The 25,014-nt window shown below is 38.3% G+C and overlaps 1 protein-coding gene across 2 annotated transcripts in view; it reads left to right on the top strand.

Annotated features, from left to right (window-relative positions):
• The window catches only part of tspan4a (tetraspanin 4a), a 235,394-nt gene that overhangs the window by 124,267 nt on the left and 86,113 nt on the right, over positions 1–25,014 (top strand). For both annotated transcript variants that reach the window (XM_036136005.1, XM_012868206.3), the window contains one exon: positions 18,657–18,848. In XM_036136005.1, coding sequence (XP_035991898.1) covers positions 18,657–18,848 — 192 coding nt within the window. The remainder of the gene's footprint in view (positions 1–18,656; positions 18,849–25,014) is intronic.

Here is a 25,014-nt window from a genome sequence, read left to right as displayed (position 1 = left end):
GTCATGTCTTGCTGCCGTAAAGCATCACTGAACCATGACAGTTCTAACTCTGTCCTTCACAGTTGGTTTGTGGTTCTGAACCTGGTATAGTTTACTGGTATTTGCTTTAATCCAAACATGTCCTCTGAACTGGTTTCTCCATAACGGACCATTATGCACTATTTTAAGTTATTTAATGTTAAATAAATATCTCTTGGTCTATTAGGTATTGTCTGGTGAAAATCTGCCCAAACAGCTGAAATCAGAACAATAGTTGAAAGGGTGATTCAAGCACTGGCATTGTTTTAACAGCAAACTCTGCACATATATAGAATAAATGAGTGACAACTTCTCTTCAAGTTCAACAATTTATTAACAGAAATAAATCAACATCCAGAGAACATCACTATAGAATGCCGTTTATCTCAAGTAACATTATATATCAATCAACAAATCATCTCTACTAGGCTAGTGAAACTTAACTAAACTACTAAGCAAAACATAACATACAAAGACGCTAAGGAACTATGTACACACAAAAGAAACAAAAGGACAATTAAAATAGTTCAAAATCATCATCAGAATGATTCTTTGAATCCTGGATCACTGCAGATCCAAATTAGAGAACCAAAATGAATCTGGAAAGAATATGGAATGGGGTTAAATTAGCTAAACTAATTCAGAACAACATTTGGTATGTGTTTTACCCATTCACAATGCAAATCCGGAGTTAAAAAAAAACATTATTTGAGAAAATAACATTTTAAAGAATGATTTGCTCAGCAAAAATCAATATCTTAAGGGCATTTGATTTTATTATTGCAATCATCTCTCCATTATGTTTAAAATGAACCGTAGTTACGTTTACTAGTGCCGTAGCACTAATGTTACCTGGGAAGCTAATAGCGCTAGTGCTAGCGGACATTTGCCGCTAATTAAAAAGACTGTTACGTTTTATTTGAACATAATGAGTTGACCGGATAACACAAACATTAATATCCCATCAGTGTATAAAACCCTTAGGGAAATAAAGTTTGTTATAACCATAAAAACACACTCAAACTCATCATCAGAGTTAGGGGGAGTGGTGGCCTAGTGGTTAGAGCACAGAGCTTTGGTCCCAGAGGTTCTGAGTTCAACTCCCACAAGCTGCCATTCTGGGTCCCTGAGCAAGACCCTTAACCCCAGATTGCTCCCCAGTCACTGCACAGTGGCAGCCCACTGCTCCCCAAGGGGATGGGTTAAGATACAGAAGTGAATTTCTCCATTGTGAGATCAATAAAGTTCAATTATTATCAAAGCTTGACTTCCAGAATGCTAGCGGAACTAGCATGTTAGCATGGTCAAGCTTTAAAAACACAGTATAAACACATTAAGTAAACCACTTCACTTTCCCTGCCTAACTCTGACAAAACTTTATGTGCCTCTGTGTCAGTTCGGTTGACTTTGGGCATCCAGTTGGAAGAAATGGGGCCAGCGTGAAGGCTGGTTGTCTGAGCAGCGAGCAGACAGCTAGCTCTTCGAGCCTCCCTCGAAGGCCCCCTTAGAGCTAGCCACTATTCAAGCTAGCCCTCTTCGAGCTACTTCTCTGCATGGCCTTTCCAATGCCAGGGACCTCTGCACGGCCTTCCTGGCATGGCTGTGTTCATTCTCTGGAGGCTGCAGCGTACTCCGCTTTCCTGCAACAGCTGAGAAAAATCACAAGGCTGGTTTCGGTATAGATGGATTCTTTACTCCAACATCTGATTATGCAGGAGCCTGCATATCTGGCGGTTCACCGAACTTCAATCGGATCCTCCACTGAGGAAGATGAGAGTGTTCTCCCAAATGATGCTCCAACTTAGCAGCGGGCAAATGAGAGCGATCGTAGCGTGGCCAGGGGGCTTTATACAGTGGCCCCCTGCTGTGAGAACAGTCATTTGGGAGGAGTGACAGCAACAGTCGCTTACATTTATTGTGGCCTTAGATCAGCCTTAGAGTCTGACCTTACATTTTTTTGCTGTTGGATGATTTCACAACAGTTATATTCTAGATGCATCTGTCCAAAAAAATGCTAAAAACTATTCCAGAAGTCCTAGTATTTTTTTTTTTTTTTATGTTCTATCTGGTAAATTTTATTCTGGTCTCATGAGTTTTTCTCAGAGAACAAATGTTTCCGCTTGTGTACAGGAAGAAACTAGTGTGGGTGCTGAGGTCAGCGGCGTGTTATTGGGTCATAGCTGCTCTCTCTGACGGACATTTACACCTTCATACTCCAAAAGAAAGCCCGTGCCATTTCACCAGACTTCATCCAAACTGGACTTTCTCTTTTCTTCTCTCTCAACTAATAAATGTTTCAGGATTTTAAAGACCAAGTCCAATAGACTCATAGAACATTTTTAACCCAGAGTGGTAAAATCAATCACCCCAATCACTTCAAGACAAAATAAGGAGAGATTGCAGTAAATATCCTGATTGCTCCTAATCCTTGTTTTGTTCATTACTTAGTGATTATTTTGTGTGTGTGTGATATTCACACTATAGTTTTGGTGACATGTAACATGTAACAAGTTATTTGACAACAGATTTTTTTATTATTTTTTTAAACTGGAGTGCAGTTTGTGTTCTTTGTGTCCGAAGTTTGTAAAACAACTCTTATTTTTGCTTTGTCAGAATCAGCAGAAGAGTAAAACAGCCTATTTTGTTTCACATCAATAATGGGAGCATAATAGTCTACCTCCTGCTGAAGTCAGGATCAATATTATATGAATGCATCCCAGCACTTCATTATTGACTTTTTGATTTAGGGTTCAGTCATGTGTGACCATGCACCTCCTAGTGATGAAGAAAATGCTGCTGCGTTCCTGCTAACTGTGCTTGTAAAGATTATGTTTGTCAACATGAAAAGATGAGGGGGGGCGGGAAGGTTGAATTAATTTGTCTTTTCAAAAAGCTTATGATGTAGGAAGGAAGCACGGAACAAAATGCGCATTTTTATTCACCTTCTTTTTGCTATGAAACATATGTTCTGAATGTCCATATTTTCTTTAAGATGGTAGTTTGAGACGACTTAATAAGCTAGTCTAATTAGAAGTGTTTTCTGGCAGTGCCAGACATCTAAGATGCTTGTTGTATGGGTTTACGTTTCCGCTGAAGAGGTCCCTCTGCAGTGATGCAGAGCGAAAAAACCAAACAAGACAGCGCTGAAGCAAAGTCTAATGTTTGTGCCGGATGTGTCACATCTTAACTCCCCAGTTAGACTTTGAAGATTCATAGCAATGCACCTGCACCAGCAGTCACAAATAATGGACAAGCTGTTTCTAGCTGTGCTGGATTTATATTGATCAATGCACTGTATGTATACGAGCTAATGAAAATTGTAAAAAAAAAAAAAAAAAAAATCAATTTCAATTTTCCCCGTTTCTTGCAGTTTTGCAGAAAAGCTGTCACGACGGGATGCAAGTTAGCTCAGAATAAAAGGCTGAGGCATCCACGAGAGCTGTGAAAATGGGTGAATGATGAGCAAACTTCAGAACAAAACAGCTTTCCTGCTGACTACACCGCGTTGGTTTGGATGTAGTATGATAGAAGAGCGTGCACAGCCCTCAGGATAGCGGATGGATGAAAAGAACATCTCAAAGAATATAGCTCACCTTCACAACATTACTGCCTGTTAGTCAAAAAAATTACATATTCACTCAGTCAGGTTCATATGCTCATTTGAGGTGGGATTTAAAAAGTTTGGCTAACATATGCGGAGGGATGGTGTTAGAAACCGACGAGAAACTGAGTTACTCACAACTCTTTAAATCATCATCCCTGATGCTTTAAGCATTGAATAAGCCAGCTCCTAATATGGTAACTCCTTATTCATTACCAGTGCTTTTCCATGCATGTGCAAATGCTCAGAGATGCATGAATCGTACAAATGACTCTTATAATTTTTCGGGTGCAGAAACCACATCGACACAGAGATGACAAAAAATGACCTTTACTGATATTTTTCTGAGGACACGATAGTAATATTGTTGCTTACTTAGAATTATCCTTCACATTCAACACATTCACCTTGAGGATTTTTTTTTTTTTTTACCACAAATACATAATTCATTCTTCAAGGGGATGGAAAACCATCTGTTCCCTGGTGAACTGATGAATTCCTGACCCCAGCTGAATGTTTTCTGGCTGCTGAAATTGAAGCAGAAGATTTCAGAAAACAACCAAAATCTGCAGGGTGAGGGACAGCAATAAGGTATTAACTATTGAGTTAATAAACTCTGGAATGCTTTACTGCATAAATATTTAATTCTCTTGCAACAGTTTATTAACAGAGCTGTTCCAATTAGAATGCGATGGCCTATTTCAGATCCCTGGTTTTTGTAAAGCTTTGACCTGTCAACACTAATTTCACCCAATTATGATTTCTCTTGGAGAACTATAATATAAAAAGACACATAAAACACCATTGAAAACACTTTTTTCTAGCCTCCCTGCTGTGTGTGTGTTCATTAATCATTTACATTCGTTGCCGAGGCGACATCCTCCGCCCGGGTAGAAGAGCAGTCAGGTTTTTACTATTATCTCAAAATGTAAAATAATTACACTGACATTTTAAACCATTGTAAGCATCTTATATTAACGCAAGCAGCCGATAGCACTTTACATGTCTAAATAAAGGCTGTTTCTAATTTTGGAGGGGGCCCCCTTGCAAGATGCTTTTTGGAGGAGCCAAACTACAATGGAGAGACTAGTTTGGTCTATTGTTAGGTCATTAAACAAACCAGCATCTAGTTTAAACAATAGTAATACTATTTATTGTCATTGCAACATACCAATGACATTTGTCCTCTGCATTTAACTCAGACCTTTGGGAGCCGTGTGCAGCACCCAGGGAGCATTCCCTGAATTTTGCAGCCTCAGGATGTAAGTGCCCACCAGTACCCTAAAAGTGCAGCCATGAAAACAAGATAACACTAAAAACAATGATTATGATGTTTTTTTTTAGCAAAATTTAAACTGTATTATATAAAGAAAATCAGTTTGGTAGTAAATACATAAGTAGATCAGTAATTTTAACATTCTTGTATATTATGCGTTTTAAAATGTCTGCTTTCTCAGAAGCACATTCATCAATGGTTTCCTTGAGGGACTGCTGCTTTTCCACCAAATGATTGATTCTGAATATGGCAAAACCAGCCAGGCAATCCGGACCCGTGGACAATCTAAGTTCAGTCTGGATGAACTCCAGCTTTCAGAAGCTGTTCTCTGCTGAGACGAAGTCACAGAAAGAGTGCAGGAGATTCACAGGAACCACAGGGGGTTCTGAGGAACACAAAGGTCCTGAGGTGTAAAAGAGCCCTCTGCTTCGTTGCCTGGAGCTTCAGAATAATATAGTTATTTTAGAGTACTTGAAAGCACATATTCCAACTTCTGAATTTCAGTAATGTCATACTAAATCAGAAATGTGTAATCTTTTTACATTAAGCATTGTAATCTAGATTGTCCATTTAAAGCATTTACCTAATTACAAAATTGTCACTTTAAAAGTGTTCCAGCATCTATTTACACATTTTACTTATTGAATAAAAAAAGAAAACTGAGTGATGAACATTGTTTAAAATAGTGGAAATGCCCATGTGTAATTTACAGGGTGTTAAAAAGTAGTCAGATTGTCTTAATCTATAGTTTTTATGTGGACAGTGCCAATACTTCATTACACTTTTCAGTTTATTATATAAGACTTTGTTGAATAAACCAAAATAGTAGAGCAAAAACTTAACTCAGCTGTGGGAATTTAGGAAGAATTCTTCAAAATACCAAATTGTATCGTCACAACAAATTATGTCTGAAAAGTGTTATTCTAACCATTGTGTTAAAGATGTAAGTAATTCAGTAATCCTCTCTGAGCAAAAATCCATTGTAATAATATATTAAAATAGCAGACCTATTGTTATTAGTAGCTTGATAAATAAGTGATGTCATTTATAAAGTCGTGGAACATATTACTTATCAGAGGCTTGTAAAATATACATCAAACTAATTTTTTTTATACATATTCATATATAAATTCCATATCATCAAGCAAAACTTTAATGTGTTTATAAGCATAGAGCTATCATTTACCTGACACTAGTGAACTAGCTGGTAAGCGAATAACCAAACTTGCTAAAAATGTCTTTTACATCTTTGTGCTTCCTCTGATTTTATTTTACACATATTACTGATGCTAAAAATAACTTTCAGTTTTCTCCCAGAAACAATGTCATCTCTGTAGAATGTCAATGCTTGGTATGCTGCCTTCACTGATCGGGAAAAAAAAAAAAGATCAAATTAATTTTTTGATTTTGACTGGTTGGTCCCTGCTCACGAGGCATCAAGTCTTTGTGCATCTTCATATGATAGTTTATACTTTGTTTCTGAACAAGACGAGTCCTGCTAATGTCCACCATTTGTTAGCTAATGCCTGCTTCCACATCGGAGGTCCCGATGACGCCAGGAAACCTCAAGTCAGAGACATCCTAATTAAGATTTTTTTTTTTTTTTTCCTTGGCTGTACCGCTCCAAACGTTTTTCCGCTGCCTGCAATGTATAAGTAGCCTTATTCAAATTCTCTGTTAAAACACTCCAATCTACTTGGCCTAAGAGAAGACTGTGATAAATCTTTAATTTAATTATACACATGTGTAATGCCCATAATCTGGTATTACTCCATTTCCAAAGCTTGAAACCCATGACATAATGGGTGCAAAAAGAATTTTTTGTCAATTTTTATTCTATAACTTGCCTTTACCCTGGATTATTTAATGAGTGTTTTAAAGCTGTGATGGAAAAGATGTTTTTGTGGAAGACATTTGCCTCAGTCACAGTTTGGAGCTGCAGGGCTGTAAGGTTTTACTGGCAACTTTGCTCTTGATTACTAGGTTGTTCTAAATGATACAGAGGTGTGTCTGTTGGCTGTAGATAAAATCATAACTTTTTATGTTAAAGTTGACCATGGATTTACAAAAACTCCAACGTGTGCATGCGTTGTTGCTGCCTCGGCAGTTTTGACAGACCTGTTTGTTGCTTTTCTTCTGCTTCCAGCCACTTTCGATGTCTTCAGAAATGTTAAACACAATAGGAGCCTCCACTGCTATTTTCTGCATGTTGTAAATGAAATACAGCCTCCTGGGTGTTGCAGACAGAGACTTGTCTGCATCCTGTCTCACACATTTCCAGTAGAAAATCTCCAGCTGTGAAATACATGTGGGAACAGCAAGTGAGGGGGGGGGGGGGGGAACTTTTGCTCGAATTGTCCACCTGTTCTACTGACAGATTTGTGTCAAGCAAAAAAAAAGAAAGAAAAAAAAAGCTTTATACAATCGTAGTGTGAAGGTTTGGCCCAGCGAAAAATAAGATGGTCACAGTACTGCTGTGTTCTATTTGTCTCAGAAGTCCGATCCCAGAGCACCAAGGAGTATTTTATTTCCTCTGGAAGCTTGTTGCAAAATGTGTACAAAAAGACACAAAACACCTCCCAATGCTTCAGTGTAGCTTTCTTCACCTTGAATACTAATTTTTCAAATCTGAATCCATGTTTTTGTCATGACATTAAGACCTCTTATTCCTTTTTTCTAAGTTCTTTCTTCTGGTTATTCTGTTTGTAGTCATTCCACTGATTTGTCTGTGAATTAGCTCTCTGTGTTTCTTTTGTACATTTTTTTGTTTTAAGCTATGTTCTGTTAAGATATTGTTTCCTGTGTATTTTTTTGTCATATCATCCTCTCTCAGTTGGCCTAGTTAATGTTACTCCCAGCTTTCGTTCATCAGTCTAATCACCCTCCTGTTTCCACTCCAATAATCACCTCCCCAGACCGTATTTACTCATTAAAATCTAACTTTGAATATGATGCTGCATGCTTCCTGTCTACGTTTACGTGAATAAATAAAAACCTACAGGTAACCTTTGATTCAGGAGGCTGCATATGAATGTTTAAAAAGTCACACTTCTAGCAAAACATGCAACTATAATACAAAAAATACATAAATAAATAAATTGGATAGGTCCTCTGGAAAGGTTGTTCTTTGTTAAAACGTTTTGTCGTAGACAAGGGTCTCTGAGAGACTTTTTTAGTCTGTAGAGTTGTAGGTAAAGTCAGCCTTATAAGCAGTGCCTCTGCAGAGTGGATTGGCAAGTTTAAGTGTGACAATCAAAACTGGTTGTTCACAATCAAAAGGCTACTAACTGATTGTTAGTGCTCTGAAGGCTGCCTATTGTTCCCAGTGAGTCATGTTCACAATAACAGCATTGTAAGAGGCGGAATACTGGACCCGGACGCCACCCTTGTTTAGTGACAGGCAGTTTCCAAGCTCTAACGATTGGCTGGAAACCCCTTTTCCAGGTTATTGCACTGCACAACAACACCTGCTCGCGCTGCTGCTGTGTTACATGCCGTGCATACCGGCTAAAATGTCCATCTGTCTCCCTGTGCATGCATGGGTTCTCTCTGGGTACTCTGGCATTTCCCCCACTGTCCAAAACCATGACTGTTAGGTATTTGGTCTCTCTAAATTGTCCTTAGTTGTGGTTTTGTGCATAATTTAACTGTCCTGCGTGTCTCTATAATGCCCTGTGATGGACTGACGAAATGCCCAGGGTGGATTAATCACTGTTATCAGCCTGGATCTAGGGAGGAGGTTAGTAAAAAACTAATTTTTATTGCTGACATAAAAGCAAAGGGATGTTCATAATTTCTTAGAAAAATCGATGTGTGTTAAAAATGAAACTGAACTAAAGAAGCACTTTTTTGTCAGCTAAAGACCCAAGGATCCTCTTTATTGTTCTGAATTAAGACAACACTAATCAAACAATTAATGTCAGACCTGCTGGTTTTCATTCATTCTTAAATTATTGTGTTTCATGTAGTTTGAAAATGAGATGTTTTAATACATTTTCAGGTTTTAAATTTAACATTTGTGAAAATAAAAACATAAAAAGCAGAATATTCTGTTGAATTTGGTCCTTTTAGAAATGACAATAAACTACTATATAATTGCTCGACAAATAGAGCACTGTTCATAGGTTTTTCTTCAAGGTTTTTCTCCCATTTCTTCATACTTTGCTTCAAACAAATGGGAAGTTCTGGTGATCCAAGTGCTTTTTAATCAGTAATTCTCTGGAAGTCCTGAAGGCTTTTTATTCCAATGTTTTTAATTGAATCTATAGATACACAAAGGGCAGCATTTCCACTCCAGCTAAATCTCCCAAGAGCTTTTATCTGAGAACTTGACATACAGTATAGGATCAGCTGAAGGATGATGCCTTTCTTAGGTCCCATGCCATGAAATTCTTGTAGATTTTCTTGTAATATCTGCAAAAAAATTTTTTAAATATTTAAACAAACAAGAAGTTATATCAACCAAAAATATTAGTTTCTTACGTTTGGTATATTTTTAAACGGATTTTCTCTCTAACATCTAAAACCTAACTAGCAGTCTGTAACCTTGAGAGCTGATTAAAGGACGAGGGACCTCCCCCGAGGGTCAAACTGAATAAATGAATCCAACATCAAAGTCTGACAAAAGAAATGATATGTGGAGCATGGGAATTTACACTGAAAGCCCTCTTCCTCTGCACATCACCCTTCTTTAAATACTACTAAGATACTACGTATGTATATACTGTGTGCATATGTTTATGTATGCTGTTGCCATAATCATCTCAGATTTTGACCTGGATTATGCCAACAAATTTATGTTAATGGGCACACATACCTTAGATGGAGCATTCATGAGCTTGATAAGATCAAAGTGATAATATTCATGTTTGGTGAGTGCAGTCATTAATACTTTTACCTGTATTATGCAGCAGGCAAGTTCAAATCAGTATTTCTGCTTTTTCTTAAGTGCAAAGTAGGTTCACTTAATTGGCATTAAAGAAAACTACATGTTTGCACACAGTCCTCCTCCCAATCCGTGGTCGGTTTTAGGCATTTTTTAGACAATATAGAGATTTGCTATGAGAGGCGGAGCTAGTTCAGTTGACATGATACAATTAAACACTTTAAAACAGTATGACTGCAAAAATCTAGGCAAATATTTTTGGTTATTTTCTGTTTTGTTTTCTTGCGGATGAGAGCTAATAAGTATATAAATATATTTATTTTTGTGTCACGACCAATACAGAAGTGAAAGAGAGAAAGGTGTTCCTGTTGTATTGCTATTTTAATTAACTCTCGTGGGTCCTTTGACTTTTGTGTGTGTGTGTGTGAATTTTGAATAACATTTTTTTTTTTATAACTTGTCTGTGTTTGTAGAAATGGAACAACACTTCACCAGGTTGTGTATTGTGGGGTTTATTCAAACATTTTTGTTTAAATCGTTATCACGTCTTGGACACTCAGGTGAAGAGCGGTGCAGAGCTGTCAACTCATCACCACCTGGTAGTTAGTTGGATTCAGTGGCTGGGTAGGCTGCCGGACAGATTTGGTACACTTAAACGGATGGTGAAGGTGACCTGGGAATGTTTTGTGACTGATCTTCAATTTACACCTTTGGGAGAATTTCTCCCGAGGGAGGATGGGGATTTGAAATCTTAATGGACCCTATGGAGGACATATATTGCAGATGCTGCTTCTAGGATCTGTGGTCTGAGGGCTACTTTTACCTGTCATGGTGGCGACCAGAGGACCTGCTGGTGTACATTAGTGGTGATGGAAGCCTTCAGGCTGAAGAAGGAGGTCTTTAGGGCAGATCTTTAGGGTTCCTAAAGACCTCTAAGGCACAGGGGAATTCAGAAATGTTCTTGAGAGACCCTTTTTTGATGAAGACTCAGGAGAAAGTGATACCATAACTGGCACAAGTCAGCAAGGCAATTAAAGAACCTGGGAATGCATTCTAATAATCGATCTTTGTGCTGAGGATCACACTCCTCAGCACAAAGTCGGTTTCCAGTGTGCATTGGACTCTGCACTGTCACTGATCCCTTTCGTTATGTTCATGGACAGGATCTCAAGGCGTAGCTGTGGAGCATAGGGTGTCTTGATTGGAAATCTCTTCTTTGCTTTTGGCACGATGTGTTTCTGTTGGCTTCTTCACTGCTGAATGTGAAGCAGCCAAAATGAGCGTCAGCCCCTCCAAGTCTGGGGACTTGCTTCTCGACTGGAAAAAGGTTGACTGCCCCCTCTAGGGTCGGGGGGTTAGTCTCTGCCCCAAGTATTAACAGACGGCTTGGCGCTTCTTCTGTGATAATGTGGGTGAATCCTCATTCTATTGTGGTAAAGAAAGAGCTGTATCAAAAATGTCCCGATTTACTAGTCCGTCTATGATCATGAGATATGGATCATGACAGAAAGAATAAGATCCCAGACATAAATGGCTGAAATGAGCTTCCTCCAGAGAGTGGCTGGATTTTGCCTCAGCGATAAGTAGCTCCGTCTTCTGGGGGTGCTCAAAACGACTGTTTCTCTACACCACTGCTTGTTTGAGGTTTTGTAGGCACATCCTACTGTGAGGAGACCCAGAACTAGATATCTCAGCTGGCCTGGGAACAGGATACATATTATATTATCAGATATATCTGATTATTCTGGGATCTTGGGATCCCCAGAATGAGCTGGAGGATGTTGCTGGGAATAGGCATGAATAGGCCTTCCTCTTCTTCTCAAAAACTTGTATGCGGTTTGCCTCTTGCGACTCTCAGCTATGTAAATCTCAGTCACAATGATTGACATGTGGGACAACCAATAGATAAGGTGATACCCCCCCGCAACTCAAGGGACAGAGGAGGGCGTCTGCAGGACCAATCCTCTGACCAATGGCCACAGGCCTGCAGCTCTCACAGAGGTCTAATTTTTTAACCTCCTTTTTCTGAATACATAATGTCTGTCAGAATGGAAGGACCATTTCACCCAGTATCACAAAAAGTGTTTCTGAACAGGATTAACCAACTAAGTGATCAAAACTTCAGTTGCTGTGTAGGATGAGGACTGAGGATAAAATACCAACATTTCAGAAGAAACACGTCATTGCACTATTTATGGGTTAACATACTGTAGTTTGCAACTTTATTCACACTATTTTGGCATTTTTAGAATGTTTTATTTTCTTTCAATGGCAGGATTCTTAATACCATAACAGTTCCACTAGTTTTTGTTTATATATGTGAATATAGGTATGTAAAAAATGTTTTAAAAGGTAACCTGTTTTGACTGTTCCTAATCATAATGTATCACATTCAATTTTATTTAGCTGAATCAAGACCTTCAGCTGGAGTGAATTATAGGTGAGAATTAAATCAAACAGTATAATATCAATTCTGGCTGCCTATGAATGTTAAACTTAGTAGACATTTGGCATTGTGTCACTATATCCATCGTATCTGCCACAATGCAGGGAGACCCAACCTGAACTAGTCGATCAGGGGGACAGCTCAGTTTGCAGACAAAATTAGAAAGGCAAGACTGAAATGATTTGGACATGTGCAGAGGAGGGACATTGGAAATATTAGACACAGGAGGGTGAATATGGATCTGCCAAAGAGGATAAAAACAGACTAAACACCAGGAAGGTTCATATATGGAGTAAAAGAGAATGGATATTCAGAGGATTGGCATAGAAGGAGTGACAGACGCCAGTTTTCAGATGTCAGAAGTGTCATCCATTGAATTATAAGTATAAGTAGTATAAGTATAAGTATAAACATCATGGGAATGTCCAACCACCCTACTGTTCAGAAAGAAGCTGAGTTCTGTGTTATTCACAGCAAAACAAATCCTGAACCAACAGGGGCTGAAAGCCATCTTAGAAAACAAAACCCATTACCCCAAAACAGCACGAGCAACAAGATTACAGTATGCAAATGCATGCAGAGAAAAAGACCTTACGTTTGGAGACGTGTCCCGTGGTGCCTTGAGACTAAAATTGAAGTGTTTGGTCGTTGACCATTATTACATTTGGAGGAAAAGGGGGTAACTTGAAAGGAATAATATCAAGTTGTGTTGCTGCAGGGACTGGTGCTTCCCAAAAATAGATGGGATCATGAGCAAAGACCGTAACCTGGAAAGACCATGGAAGTTAAGGCCTGGTCTTAAAATGATGTCAAAAGAGTTCAAAAGTTACTTAAATCAACAAAGTCAGCGTTTTGGGGTGGTCATCACAAAACCCTGATATCAGTCTCGTAGAAAACTTGTGTGGAGGACTGAATAAAATGTGTGTAAGCAAAGTGATCTACAAATCTGCCACAGCGGCAACTGTGCTGTCAGGAGGAATGGGATGAAATTCTAGCAAACTAGTGTGGGAACCTTAACAAAGGATACCTAGAACATTTTACCAAAGTCGTACAGTTTAAAAGGCTATTCTCCAAATGAAAAAAGTATATATATATATATATATATATATATGAATAAAGAGAAACTAAATGATAAAAAATACATTATCATACTGGTATTTAGAAAATTTTAATATATGCATGTAATATATACAATAGATGAGAAAGAAACAGTTGTTCACAGAGGTCGTGTGTGTGTGTGTGTGTGTATGTATATATATATATATATATATATATATATATATATATATATATATATATATATATATTTAAAATCAAATATATATATATTTAGTGACAACTATTTCTAATACTTAAATTACAAATATTGCTTAAAGCTTGTCTCTATCTTTGGTTCTGTCTTATTTTCTTGTCATGTCTGAACAAAGACATTAGCCTGAAAGTTAGAAATAATTTCCAATAAGTGTGGCTCTTGACAAATTTCGTATAATTTAAAAAAAAGGTCAGAATTAATGATGGTTAACCAGAGACAGGTAACAATTCTGTAGTTTTACCTTAGGTGAGAATCCACTTACACGGGAAATGTTAGGCGATGTTTTCTAGTGATTTTAAGTGTTTTAACTGAAATGTGCATCACCTACTCAATTGATTTCCATTATTTGCTGTTTTCAGTGCTGCAGATAACAATCATCATCATCATCATCATCATCATTATCATCATCAATGCTCTTATGGGAGCCTGCAGCCACTCTCTCAAGTGGTTTAAGGTTTCCGTTGTTTGCTGCAGTGACTCAAAAACCTTTAACTTGCATGAAGCCAACATCTCCCTGGAGTCGTTAAAGAGGGGGGAAAAAAGCTACCAGCGCAGTTTAAATGTTTTTGTGTTAATATTTCTCTTGCCCTATTTCCTCAAGAGCTCATTAGCTCAGATTTCATGGTATAGCTATACATAGAAAGCAGAGTGTGGGGAAACAACAAACATATAGTTAGCTGCATAAATCTTATTGCCTTTGGCTGCTCCATCACATAGCTGTACATTTATTGTGAAAGTGATGGATGTTTCCCATAGACGTATCCGAGATCTTTGCATCTTGCATCCTGCAGTCAAACGCATGTTGAATGTGAATTATAGGAACAGAAAGATCAATAAAGCAGTGAAGCAAATGATTCCTGTTGGATTTTGACTCCAAATAGAGCAGGTTTCTTGTTTTGGCAACACAAATCTTCCATCCTTCATCCATAATCATTGGAACTGTTATAATGTAAAAAATGATCAACCCTTTAATAGATTCTAATATTGTAGTTAATGAGAAAACAATACCTATCTTTGTCTAAAGGATATAAAAGTAAGATTTTTATATTTTAATAAAATGAAGCAGTTAAATAGATTTAATGAGCTAAAAGTTTAAATGAGCAATAAGCAAAATTGCACCACTAGATGGGTTGCTAAAATCTAAGCACCAGACCGGTTATCTTTTTCAATTTTACATTTTTTGTCAAAAAACGAATGCCCTGATGTACACGAGGTTCACGGTGGGCAACTCAAAAGCCCGCCGGGCTGAATTACACAACGCTAACTATGTTAGCTGGGCTACCTGCTACTTGCCTCACATAACAGTAACGCCTCTCCCAGGGCTTGTCAATTCTAACAATTAACCCACACGTGACATTGAATCGAATCAACATAACACACATCTAAAAAAAAAACTGTAACAAAAACAAACATTTGACTTCATGCTGTTACTTACCTGTCCAGTAGAAGAAAAGCTAGCTCTGAGTCAAACTGGAGCTGCTTCTGCTCTCCACCTTGGAAACCCAAGGCCAACGTTAATCCTCGTTTTCTCTTTTTCCTTATCTGACAACTTCTTTGCCAAAGAGTGTTGTTGTTGTTTTTTTTGGTTTTTTTGTGGTGATAAAGGGTCCTGATCGTCTGCATGTGAACGCGGATGGTTGATGTACTGATGACATGTCTGTGATGTATTTAGGTGCTAAGCCATTCAGTGATCTATAGACCAATAGAAGTATTTTGGAGTCTATTCTCTGAGATACAGGGATCCAGTGTAAGGACTTTAGAACTGGGGTGATGTGCTCTACTTTCTTAGTCTTAGTGAGGATGCAGGCAGCAGCGTTCTGGATCAGCTGCAGCTGTCTGATCCACTTTTTTGGTAGTCCTGTAAAGACACCTTTGCAGCAATCGATTCCACTAAAGATAAATGCATGGAGTACTTTTTCATAGTTCTGCTGAGACATTAGTCCTTTAATCCTGGAGGTAATAGAAGGCCGACTTTGTAATAGTCTTTAGATGCATTTGAAGGTTTAGGTCCATCACTACTCGTGGGTTGCTCCTTTAAGCAGAAGACAGCATGTTGAGGGGATTTTCAGAGTGTAGATGGTGGTTTTGTATGTTTTCCTCCAAACATACTTCTTTCCACTTTAACCAAATAGCTGAATCTTTGTGTCATTTGACCATGTTTTCTATCCATTTTCTGCAAATTCCAACTGGGCTTGAAGGTATCGGTCTTGGAGTCCATATTGATGCCTAACTGGCTTGACAGTAGACTCACAAAAGCAACCAGAAGACACTTTTTCTTAAATTATACTAAACCAGAAAAACAGGCTTAACTTGCATAAGAAAGGCTGACCACGATAATTGGCTGGTTACCTTTCCTATTATATTTGTGGTTAAATAATGAATGGATTACTCCTGGATTACTCATTCATATGAATGAGTAATCCAGGAGATGGATGTTATTTTTGGGATAAATGACAAATTATACAATTTACACCTGACGTTGATGAGCAATAACCCCTGTTATTAGAGTGGAAATGTGTATTATCTGAAGTGAAAAATGTCTATCTGTGCTACAGTTAGAGCTGATGAATATGACTGTCAGACGTAGTTATGAAAATCCATTTGCTGTATAAAACAGAAATAACACACATCTTTTGATAATGCTTTTTTTCTTTAGTACGAATGGACAACGGTAGAATGGCACACACTGACTTGCTTTCCTCAAAATCATATCAATACTTCAAATGTATATATTCAGAAGCAAGGTTTACAATTCATAGTATAGATTTATCCATGGGGCTTTGTTGTTCTTTACAGGCATTTGGTGAACTTTGTTAACTCAGACTACAGCCCACTCTGGGAATATGTTATGTTCATAACTTTGGCAGAAAAAAAAAAACATGCATTCACCCACTGCAAGTAAAGTTCTTAACAAACCCAGAAAATCTGTGTCTCACATCCTTTTGTTCGTGCCTTTATATAGTAGATTAATAGATAGTGAAAATAACCACTTTGTTTGTGTTGATAAGTTATCAAAGTCACCCTTACTAAGATTGTATCTATTATTTTAAATTATAGTTCTCTCCTTGGTCAATAGTTAGTTGTGACTAAGCCCATTTTTTGCTTCATTTTTAATATGCACACCTAAATTTGAATAATTGCCTGATCCATTGAATTAAGAAATCATTTCAAACGAACTTGTCTGACAAAATTAATTAGATTTAAATTAGATTTTCTTCAACAGATTGTAAATAACAAGGTATCATATTTAGATTTAGAGAAATTAAATAATAAACTAGGAAAGTAATTAAAAAGTATCAGTTTAGAACAACATAAAAAGTCATTTTTAAGCCTTCAAGACTTTACCAAACCACAGATAGTCATTATCCATAAATAAACGTTTAAAAAAATGGAACAATGGTGAACCTTACCAGGAGTGGCCAACCTACCAAAATTACTTCAAGCGCATCATTTAATCATCCAGAAAGTCTTCAGGACTCACCTGCCTCGTTTAAGGTTGTTCATGATTGTACAAAAAGAAAGAGACAGGGCAAAAATGGCATTCATTCTAAGGCAATAAACATTGCTGCCCGAAAAGAATACAAAGTCCCACCCTAGATTTAGCAAAAAACATACTTAGGACATCCACAACTTTTGTCTTATCACTCCATGGAAATATTCCATAGAGTTATAAGACAAAAGTATACCTTTTAGAATGATGTGGAATTTTAACTGTTTTGGTGGTGGTCTTGGGATTCTTTGCTGCCTCAGTACGCGGACATTCGGTCCTAATCTATTAAACCATGAATTCTGCTCTATGTGAGAAAATCCTGAATGAAAATGGTTGTCCAACAACTTGTAGCCTTCTGCTCGGGCATACTTGAGGTCAGACCAGCAAATCCTTGTAACCTGGTCAAAGGCCAAAACGCCTAAACAGGACCTGAAGCAACTTGTTCAAGCTCAACCCTGCAGAGAAGAGAGGACCCAAAACCCTTGACAGTCATTACAAATATTTAAAGTCAGGTTGCAGCTTTGGATGGCTTTTCCACTCAATAAATGCAATCACTATTTGAAAGTTGCATTTTGCATTCATATGTTATATTTGTCTGATATTAAAATTAGTTTGATGATATGAAACACGTAATTGTGTCAAAGAAGCAATTCGCTAAGGGAGCACATGCACACAAAATCTTGACAATTAGCCCGTGTACCTAGAGCTGTTCTCAGAGGTGTTTTAAAGGTTAATTCATATTTTGTCAAGCAGCTGTGTTTATTTAAAAAAAAAATGGTCCAGCTCAGGATTTATCCAACTTTTATTGTTTTGGTTGTTGTGCATTGTCTCCTGGATTATGATTGGGAGTAACATAAAAAGCAGGACACTGAAATTAACAAATTAGTAAAACTGTGCTAATTGCAGTGTTTGAAGATTAGCTATTGGCAGCTGAAGATGAGTTTTTCACAAAATAAAATAAAAAAAATATGCATGCTTTGACCTTAACAGGGGTAAAATGTAAGAAAAAGAAAGCAGGCATGGTTGCATTTATCCCCCTCAGGACAATGAGTGCTAAACCTTTCCATCCCGCAGTGTTGCAAACGGCTTCCTCTCAGACTCCTCAGAGAGCGGCGCGCTGTCGTTGCAGAAGTGAGCTGTTGAATAAATCCAACAGCTAATTCAGCTGCATACTGTTTTAATTATAAAGAAAACAAGGGATGTGCTACGTTAGTTTTTAAAAAGACACAGTTCTCTCATGTTCATTATCAGTCATTGCTGAATAGGCTATTAGTGACTGCATGAGAATCACTTAGAACGGGCAGACAAGGTAGGACGCATTTGTTGCAGTCAAAGCTAACCTCGCGCTTCTTTCTAAACCCTTTCATTTGTTGAATAAGCGTAAATTAAGTAATTAAGTCTTATTCAACATTCTGCAAACAGAAAATTATTACCTTCTTCAAGTGCATGCTTTCTAATTTGGAGAGAATCCCTTTTTTTCAGTTAAAATTTTAATTCTTTCAACACCATGCAGTTTAAAAAAAAAACATTTTTATAGCAGTGATTTGGTGTTGGGGTGATTTTTCTTTCTATGCCGCCTTTAACCACACTCACTAACGGCTATGCACGTCTTTGTGCTTCCTCTGCAGTTGGGAGGATGTGGCATCCTGGGGGTAGGAATCTGGCTCTCAGTGACCCAGGGAAACTTCGCCACGCTGTCATCATCCCTTCCCTCTCTGTCGGCAGCCAATCTGCTCATCGCAGTGGGGACAATCATCATGGTGATCGGATGTCTGGGCTGCGTGGGAGCTGTCAAAGAAAGCCGCCCTCTGCTGCTGGCGGTGAGTTATTTCCCAGGGCGGCTTTTAATGGCTGCTTGCCTTGAACTTTGGGTCACGCTGAGGTCATAAACACATTTTCAGTTCGTGTTTTGTTGTTAGTGGAATGACAAATACTGTCACTAACTTTTCATGAAGCGGCAGCACTGACACTTCTCATCTAGCATGATTGTATGTTCTTAGACATTTCAGAATGATGGATATGACACACTTGTGACTCCAAAGGTATCGATTTGAGGACACCTTTTCATTTAGTACTATGATCGGAACCACTGATGTAGAGACCGACACCTTTGTCCAGATTAATTACTAGATAGCTCAAACTCAGGCAGATTAGATTAAGAGTGTATGTAAAAAATGCTTTTTAGGACTTGCTTTAAATTCACAATTGGATTTAAGGCTCAACCTTGGCTGGGTATTTTAAATACATGATGTTGATCTAAATCATTCCAGTATATCTCTGGATATACGTTCTGGGTATTTGCCCTAGTGCAAGGAAGACCTCTGCTCCAGTCTCAAGTGTTTTTGCAGCCTCATCTTTCAGGAATTTCTTGATCAGTTTTTTTGATCGCTCCACCTTCCTGTGTCTAACGTCTCTATTGATTCTAAAGAAATACATCCTAACAGCATCATGTTGCTAACACGTTTCTCCATTTTGGTCTCCTCCAGCCAGAACACCTTCTTACTAACCTACATGTCCTCTACATGGCCTGTATCAAACTGCAAATTGGACATCTAATTAATTTCTTTCAACATTTGGTTTTCTTCTTGACACTCTGCCATGGTGGCCAGATTTATGGAGCTCATGATTTTAGTTTTTTCTCTCGCCAAATTCTTTCACCTCCAGGAATGTCATGAGGCTTTTGGGTGCAATCCTGATATATTTTTATTTCCACCTTAAAGAAAGGGGATGAAAATCAGCTTTTCATGCTCTTCCTTATAGTAGCAGTGCTAAAGCAGTCTCTGTGACTCCAACTAAAGATTGACTGTAATATTGTCCTCAGCAGCGGCTTTAACCTGTCGTCCATAAGGGAGACAGACTCAATCACTCTTGAGGTAGAGATGGTCAATATGACAAAAGCTACTATTGACACAAAACACACACATGTACTTAGAAGAAGACCAAGCAATCACCATTTAGTCATTCAACAACTGCATTTTGGTATTTACCCACTTGATATTTACAATTATACCTCGAACAAGTCAGTATAAAAACTGTTTTTTCCAGAAAAGGATTGGTTTGATTTGAATGTTTTAAAAATGTAATAAATTAATGCAGAGCAGGTCCCATCACAAAGATGGGACGGTACAGAAGCGTGTGCATTCTCTTCTACTGTAAACATCATTATAAAGAGTTAAAAACACTTACACAGTCAAACTGTTGAACAATCAGATAATCCACTATGGTAAAAGTCAAACACACTGAGTTAACTTTGAGTTGCCTGAGGCTGCAAATATAATGATATAATGATAAAAAACACAAGACAAATTGATGTATTAATAGTTTAAGAGCCTGTTGAGCTAAAACACTTATTTTATTTGAACCATTCCCTGGTGATGCACCGAATAATGATTAAACTCTTCATATTTTCCATTGATTGAGTCCGACAACTGATTGGCAGGTCAAATACTAAAACAATGTGACTTTGTTTTACTCCTTAAAAGGCATCAAAACTGAAAAAAATTAACTTTCCTGTCTATAAACACACCATCAAACAGCATGTTCTTTGATGCGCCCTGTTTAAAAAATGAAATGCGTCTTAGTGGCAAATGCTTTGATGCATAAAAGGGGATCCTCTTAAATTCCTTTCATATTCTATTGGACTCAAAACTACCTCCTCTGTCGAGGAAGCTGTTGCAGAAATTTCCATTTCACTGACAATTATGTCTATATTTAGTTGTTAACTAATAGCAACATTTACACAAAAATGTTTGCATGTGTTACACTCCTTAGTAGGAAATTCTAATCGGCAGACCAGATGTCAAAGAAAATCAGAAACTAACAATAAGACTAATACATTTATTTCAAGGCGCATTTCCCCTAAGGTCACCGAACAACAGATACAAGCACAATAAAAGAGATAAAGATGAAAAGAAAATTGGAGCAAATAACAATTAAATCTAAAAAAAAATTGGTATGAAAAATAATGAGATTAAACAGTATAAGCAAGTTTAAATAAGCGCATTTTGGGCTGAGATTTAAATGAGGGCAGAGAATGAGAGCCTCCGGATGAATTGTGGGACAGAGTTGCAGAGACAGAGGGGTCTGTGCGGGAGAAGACGTTGGCCCCAATGGTTGACAAGGATGAGGAGGGATGAGGGGAAGCAATCGATGCGGTATTTCAAATGATAATGGCCAGAAAAAAAGCCCCATTGGTGAATTTTGAGCTCTGTTCTTGGTCAGCTGAAATTTGCTTTATTGTAACGAGCAGGAAACTGGATCCCGAATTCAAACCAGACAGGTCAGTGGCGTTTTAAACAAGTTTATTTTAGATACGCCGCCGCAGGCACTCGGAGCTCGCTGCGCGCTCCGAGACTGGTAACCTCCCTGCAGCAGAGACAACAGGTTAGTGATCAGCTGGTGGTGTCGGGCAAGAATGAGGGAGGCTGGATCACTAACCTGGTAGTGGGACTCCGAAGCTTGGGCTTTAACTTCGGACCGGGGTTCCAGGACTGAAGCCGTAGAGCGACTACAGGCGGGCAGGCGATCCGTTCAGGGAAATCCAGGGGCGTAATCCAGGGGGGTCCAGGTCCGATCACAGAGAGGCAGTTATCCAGCGGCAGCACAGAGAGGGGAATCCGATAGGCGAGGTCCAGGTCCGGTCCAGGTCCGATAACAGGCGGGCTCAGAATAATCACAGGGGCAAGGCAGAATCCGGTACTCACAGGCGGGGGTCAAGGCTCCAGGCAGGCTCGGTAACGGAGGGCAGAATCAGGTCAGACACGGACAGGCAGAACAAGGAAACGCTGGAATGCTCGTACAGGTGGCTTGAGACAATCTGGCACTGGCTTCTGATCTGCACGGGGATTATAAGGAGGTGAAAACAGGTGGAACCGATGAGGACTAATTGCAGGCAGGGTGGAGAATGAGCAGGTGTGGTGAACAGAGGAAAAGATCAGAGCCAGTGCCGAGATCGTCACATTTATACCAATATGGTAAACATAAAGTTCAATTTTCATTACTACATTAACAATGTAATCAGTGCTAAATCAGTGTGCATGCATGCAACAACAGTGCAGATTTGGACAACATCAGTGTCCTTTGGAGTATTGATGGTAAATTGTAGCTGTTTTGTCCTTCACTTTTTGATACAGAAAAGCTGAAGGGAAGAGATTTTCTAAGAAAATCCTTCAGCTTCATCATTAGCAATATGTACATATAAGATTTCCCTTGTTATCTTAACAGTTTTGCTACAAGATGAATATCACATTAATGTGAATATATATATATATATATATATATATATATATATATATATATATATATATATATATATATATATATATATAAAGAAATAAACAAAGCTTCCTCCTACTAGTCAGAGGCATGTTGTTACATAGCTTCAGGCTGTGTAACTAAGAGTTGAAGAACCTTCCACTAAATGTTTTTTTTTTTCTTTTTTAAAGGGAACGTCTGTTTTCATAGTCCTCTGGGTTAAAAACGCTGCACCTTATGAGCCCTTATGGGGTGTGGACTTGTTCTCACCCCTGAAGTCGGTCTGACATGGTGACACTTTTTTTGGAAAATATTTTCCCAGTTGTGTCTTTTTGGTTGTGTGTGCCAGCTGTTGAGAATTATGTGGAAATACAGGCACAGCAATGAAAATAAAAATAAAAACAGGCAGCAAGAGCTGTTTTGAAAGATGAATTTTGAAAGACTTTGCACCAGCAATGCTGGACACCTAATTCTGCTGATTTCAGAGAAAAAGATCCATAGAAACCAACTTTGAGTTCAAGACCATGAGGGTTAAATTGAAGTATTTTGGCAAATAATCTCTTGTAAATAAACCCCAACACTGTGCAACAGTCATAGGAAAGATTAAGATTACGTCGGGGGATTAAGCAGATATGAGGTGTTTGGGATTGAGTCTGTGCAGTTTCAGTTTTCACAGCCCATGAGATTTTCTCTGTAGTGGCCAGTTCCCTTTCCTGTGCTGTGTCCAAATGAAAGGAACATCCAATTACAAGTGTTCTTGAAAGACTGACAGATCAGTCTGTTCTTCGTGCAATTTATGAAGGGCTTCTTCCTTCAACTATCAAAGCTAATTAGCATTTTGATCACTGATGTGAGATTCTAAGCTCTGCAGCAGATATGTGAGGAATTCCTGCTGCACTCACTGTTGAAAAATATCTAATTACATGTCGTAGGCCTTTTAATTTCTATCATGAAACAACGGTTTCTCATTTACAGAGAACAAAATGGTTTGGCAGTTCTGTGATCTAGACATACATGTTTGGCAAAAAAAAAAAAAAAATCTGTTTAAAGCTCTGCACTCACACTTCCTAGCACAAATTCAACCCACTTCCTTATATACAGTAACATCCATATTCATGTTCAGCAGCAGTATGGCAGAGACCTTTGATTAAGTTTCTGTGAAGAAATTAGAGTTACATTTTCTGTTGAGAGATTCTTTTCTCCAAAAGGAGCTTTAAGATTTTATAAAACTCCCGATGATCTAGTTAATTTGCTTTAAACTAGAAATGGAATGCTTAAATTTGATACATGATGAATAGTTTCACCCCTTTAGATCAGTGCTATTTTTTTCTTAATGTTTTGTAGTACTGGCTCTAGCACTAAAACCTGATTTTGATATAACAGAGTTGCCAAAAACCAACAAATTTGAGTTTTCTTGTAGAATATCAAATACATTTGTAGCAGCTATGTTTTATTAAGCACAGCAGCAAGGCAATACATTATGCAATACATTATGTATTCAGAAAAAGGAAGTAAAAAAATTAGACCTCTGTGAAAGCTTCAGGCCTGTAAAAACTCTGACCAATCCCTGGTCAAGAGGATTGGTCCTGTCCACACACCCCTCTGTCCCTTGAGTTCTGGGGGTTTGACCTTATCTGTTGGTTGTCTCACCTGCCAATCATTCTGATGCGCTCATGTAGCACCAGTGTCCGTGCACGTTCCCTGTTATTTCCGCTTTTTGGCTATGCATGCACACCTCTAGTGTTTATGTATCCATTTAGCTTCGGTGTTAGCCGTTTATTGTAGCTCCGCTGCTCTCACAGTAAACTTTGAAAATGGCTGAAAGTTGCAAGAAGCAAACTCTCTTACACGTTCATGTGAAGAATAGGAAGGCCCCAGTAGACAGTAATAAAACCAGAGTGTATTTGGGAGATGTTTTTCACACGATCCCCCCGAGGAGCAGAAGACCAGATAAGATGGTCTTGCAAATCCAGTTATTCGAAAAAGGTAACTGGGTGTTTCTTACTTGCATTTCCAGAATAATCCACAACTCTACCTTTAAAAGTAGGTAAGAAATGGACAGTTTTTCCTAAATACCTCCAAGGGTTGGTTTTAATGATTCTAAAACAAGTCCCTATTTTTTTTCCCAAATACTTTGTGGAAAAAACTTGGTTTCACAGCGCTTTAAGCACACAAGATTCAATTTAACTGTCTATCAGACAATTCTCAGAAAAATGCTTCACTGCACAGAAATTCAGTATCTTAGGAAACAAGAGAGTCCTGCCTTTTAAAGCGGATACAGCACGTCTTTGTCCCCCGTGTCCCGGTGAAGTAATCCCACTGCATAATGGAGGTTACAAAACTCCCAGTCAGTGGTGCTTTATGCAGAGCTGTGCTTCCCGACGAGGCGTTTTCAGAGAGGCAGAGCTCAACACCTGTGCCTCGTTAAAAAAAATGTAACTTTCTGCAGCGCTGTTTTTGCTCTCTCAGCGTCTATGACCATAGTAGTGCAGAGGAGTAGCTTCTAGAGCTAAAAAAAAGCTTCTAGAGCTTCTTACAAAGCTCTAGAAGATTTGTAAGAAGATATGAGCTATGACTGAAGTTTTCTCTTTATTTCGTGCCATAGTCAAGAAGTGTATATACAAAGTCTGATGCTTGTCCTATATTTTCAAAAGGGTTTTCATCTTGAAAAATATTTAGGCAAGGCTCAGAAATTAGTCTTTTTCCTCACCTACAAATAAGACAGTGATATTT

This window comes from Fundulus heteroclitus, chromosome 4 (genome assembly GCF_011125445.2).
Source record: "Fundulus heteroclitus isolate FHET01 chromosome 4, MU-UCD_Fhet_4.1, whole genome shotgun sequence".
Lineage (NCBI taxonomy): Eukaryota > Metazoa > Chordata > Actinopteri > Cyprinodontiformes > Fundulidae > Fundulus > Fundulus heteroclitus.
This window is presented reverse-complemented; position numbering and strand designations above follow the sequence as displayed.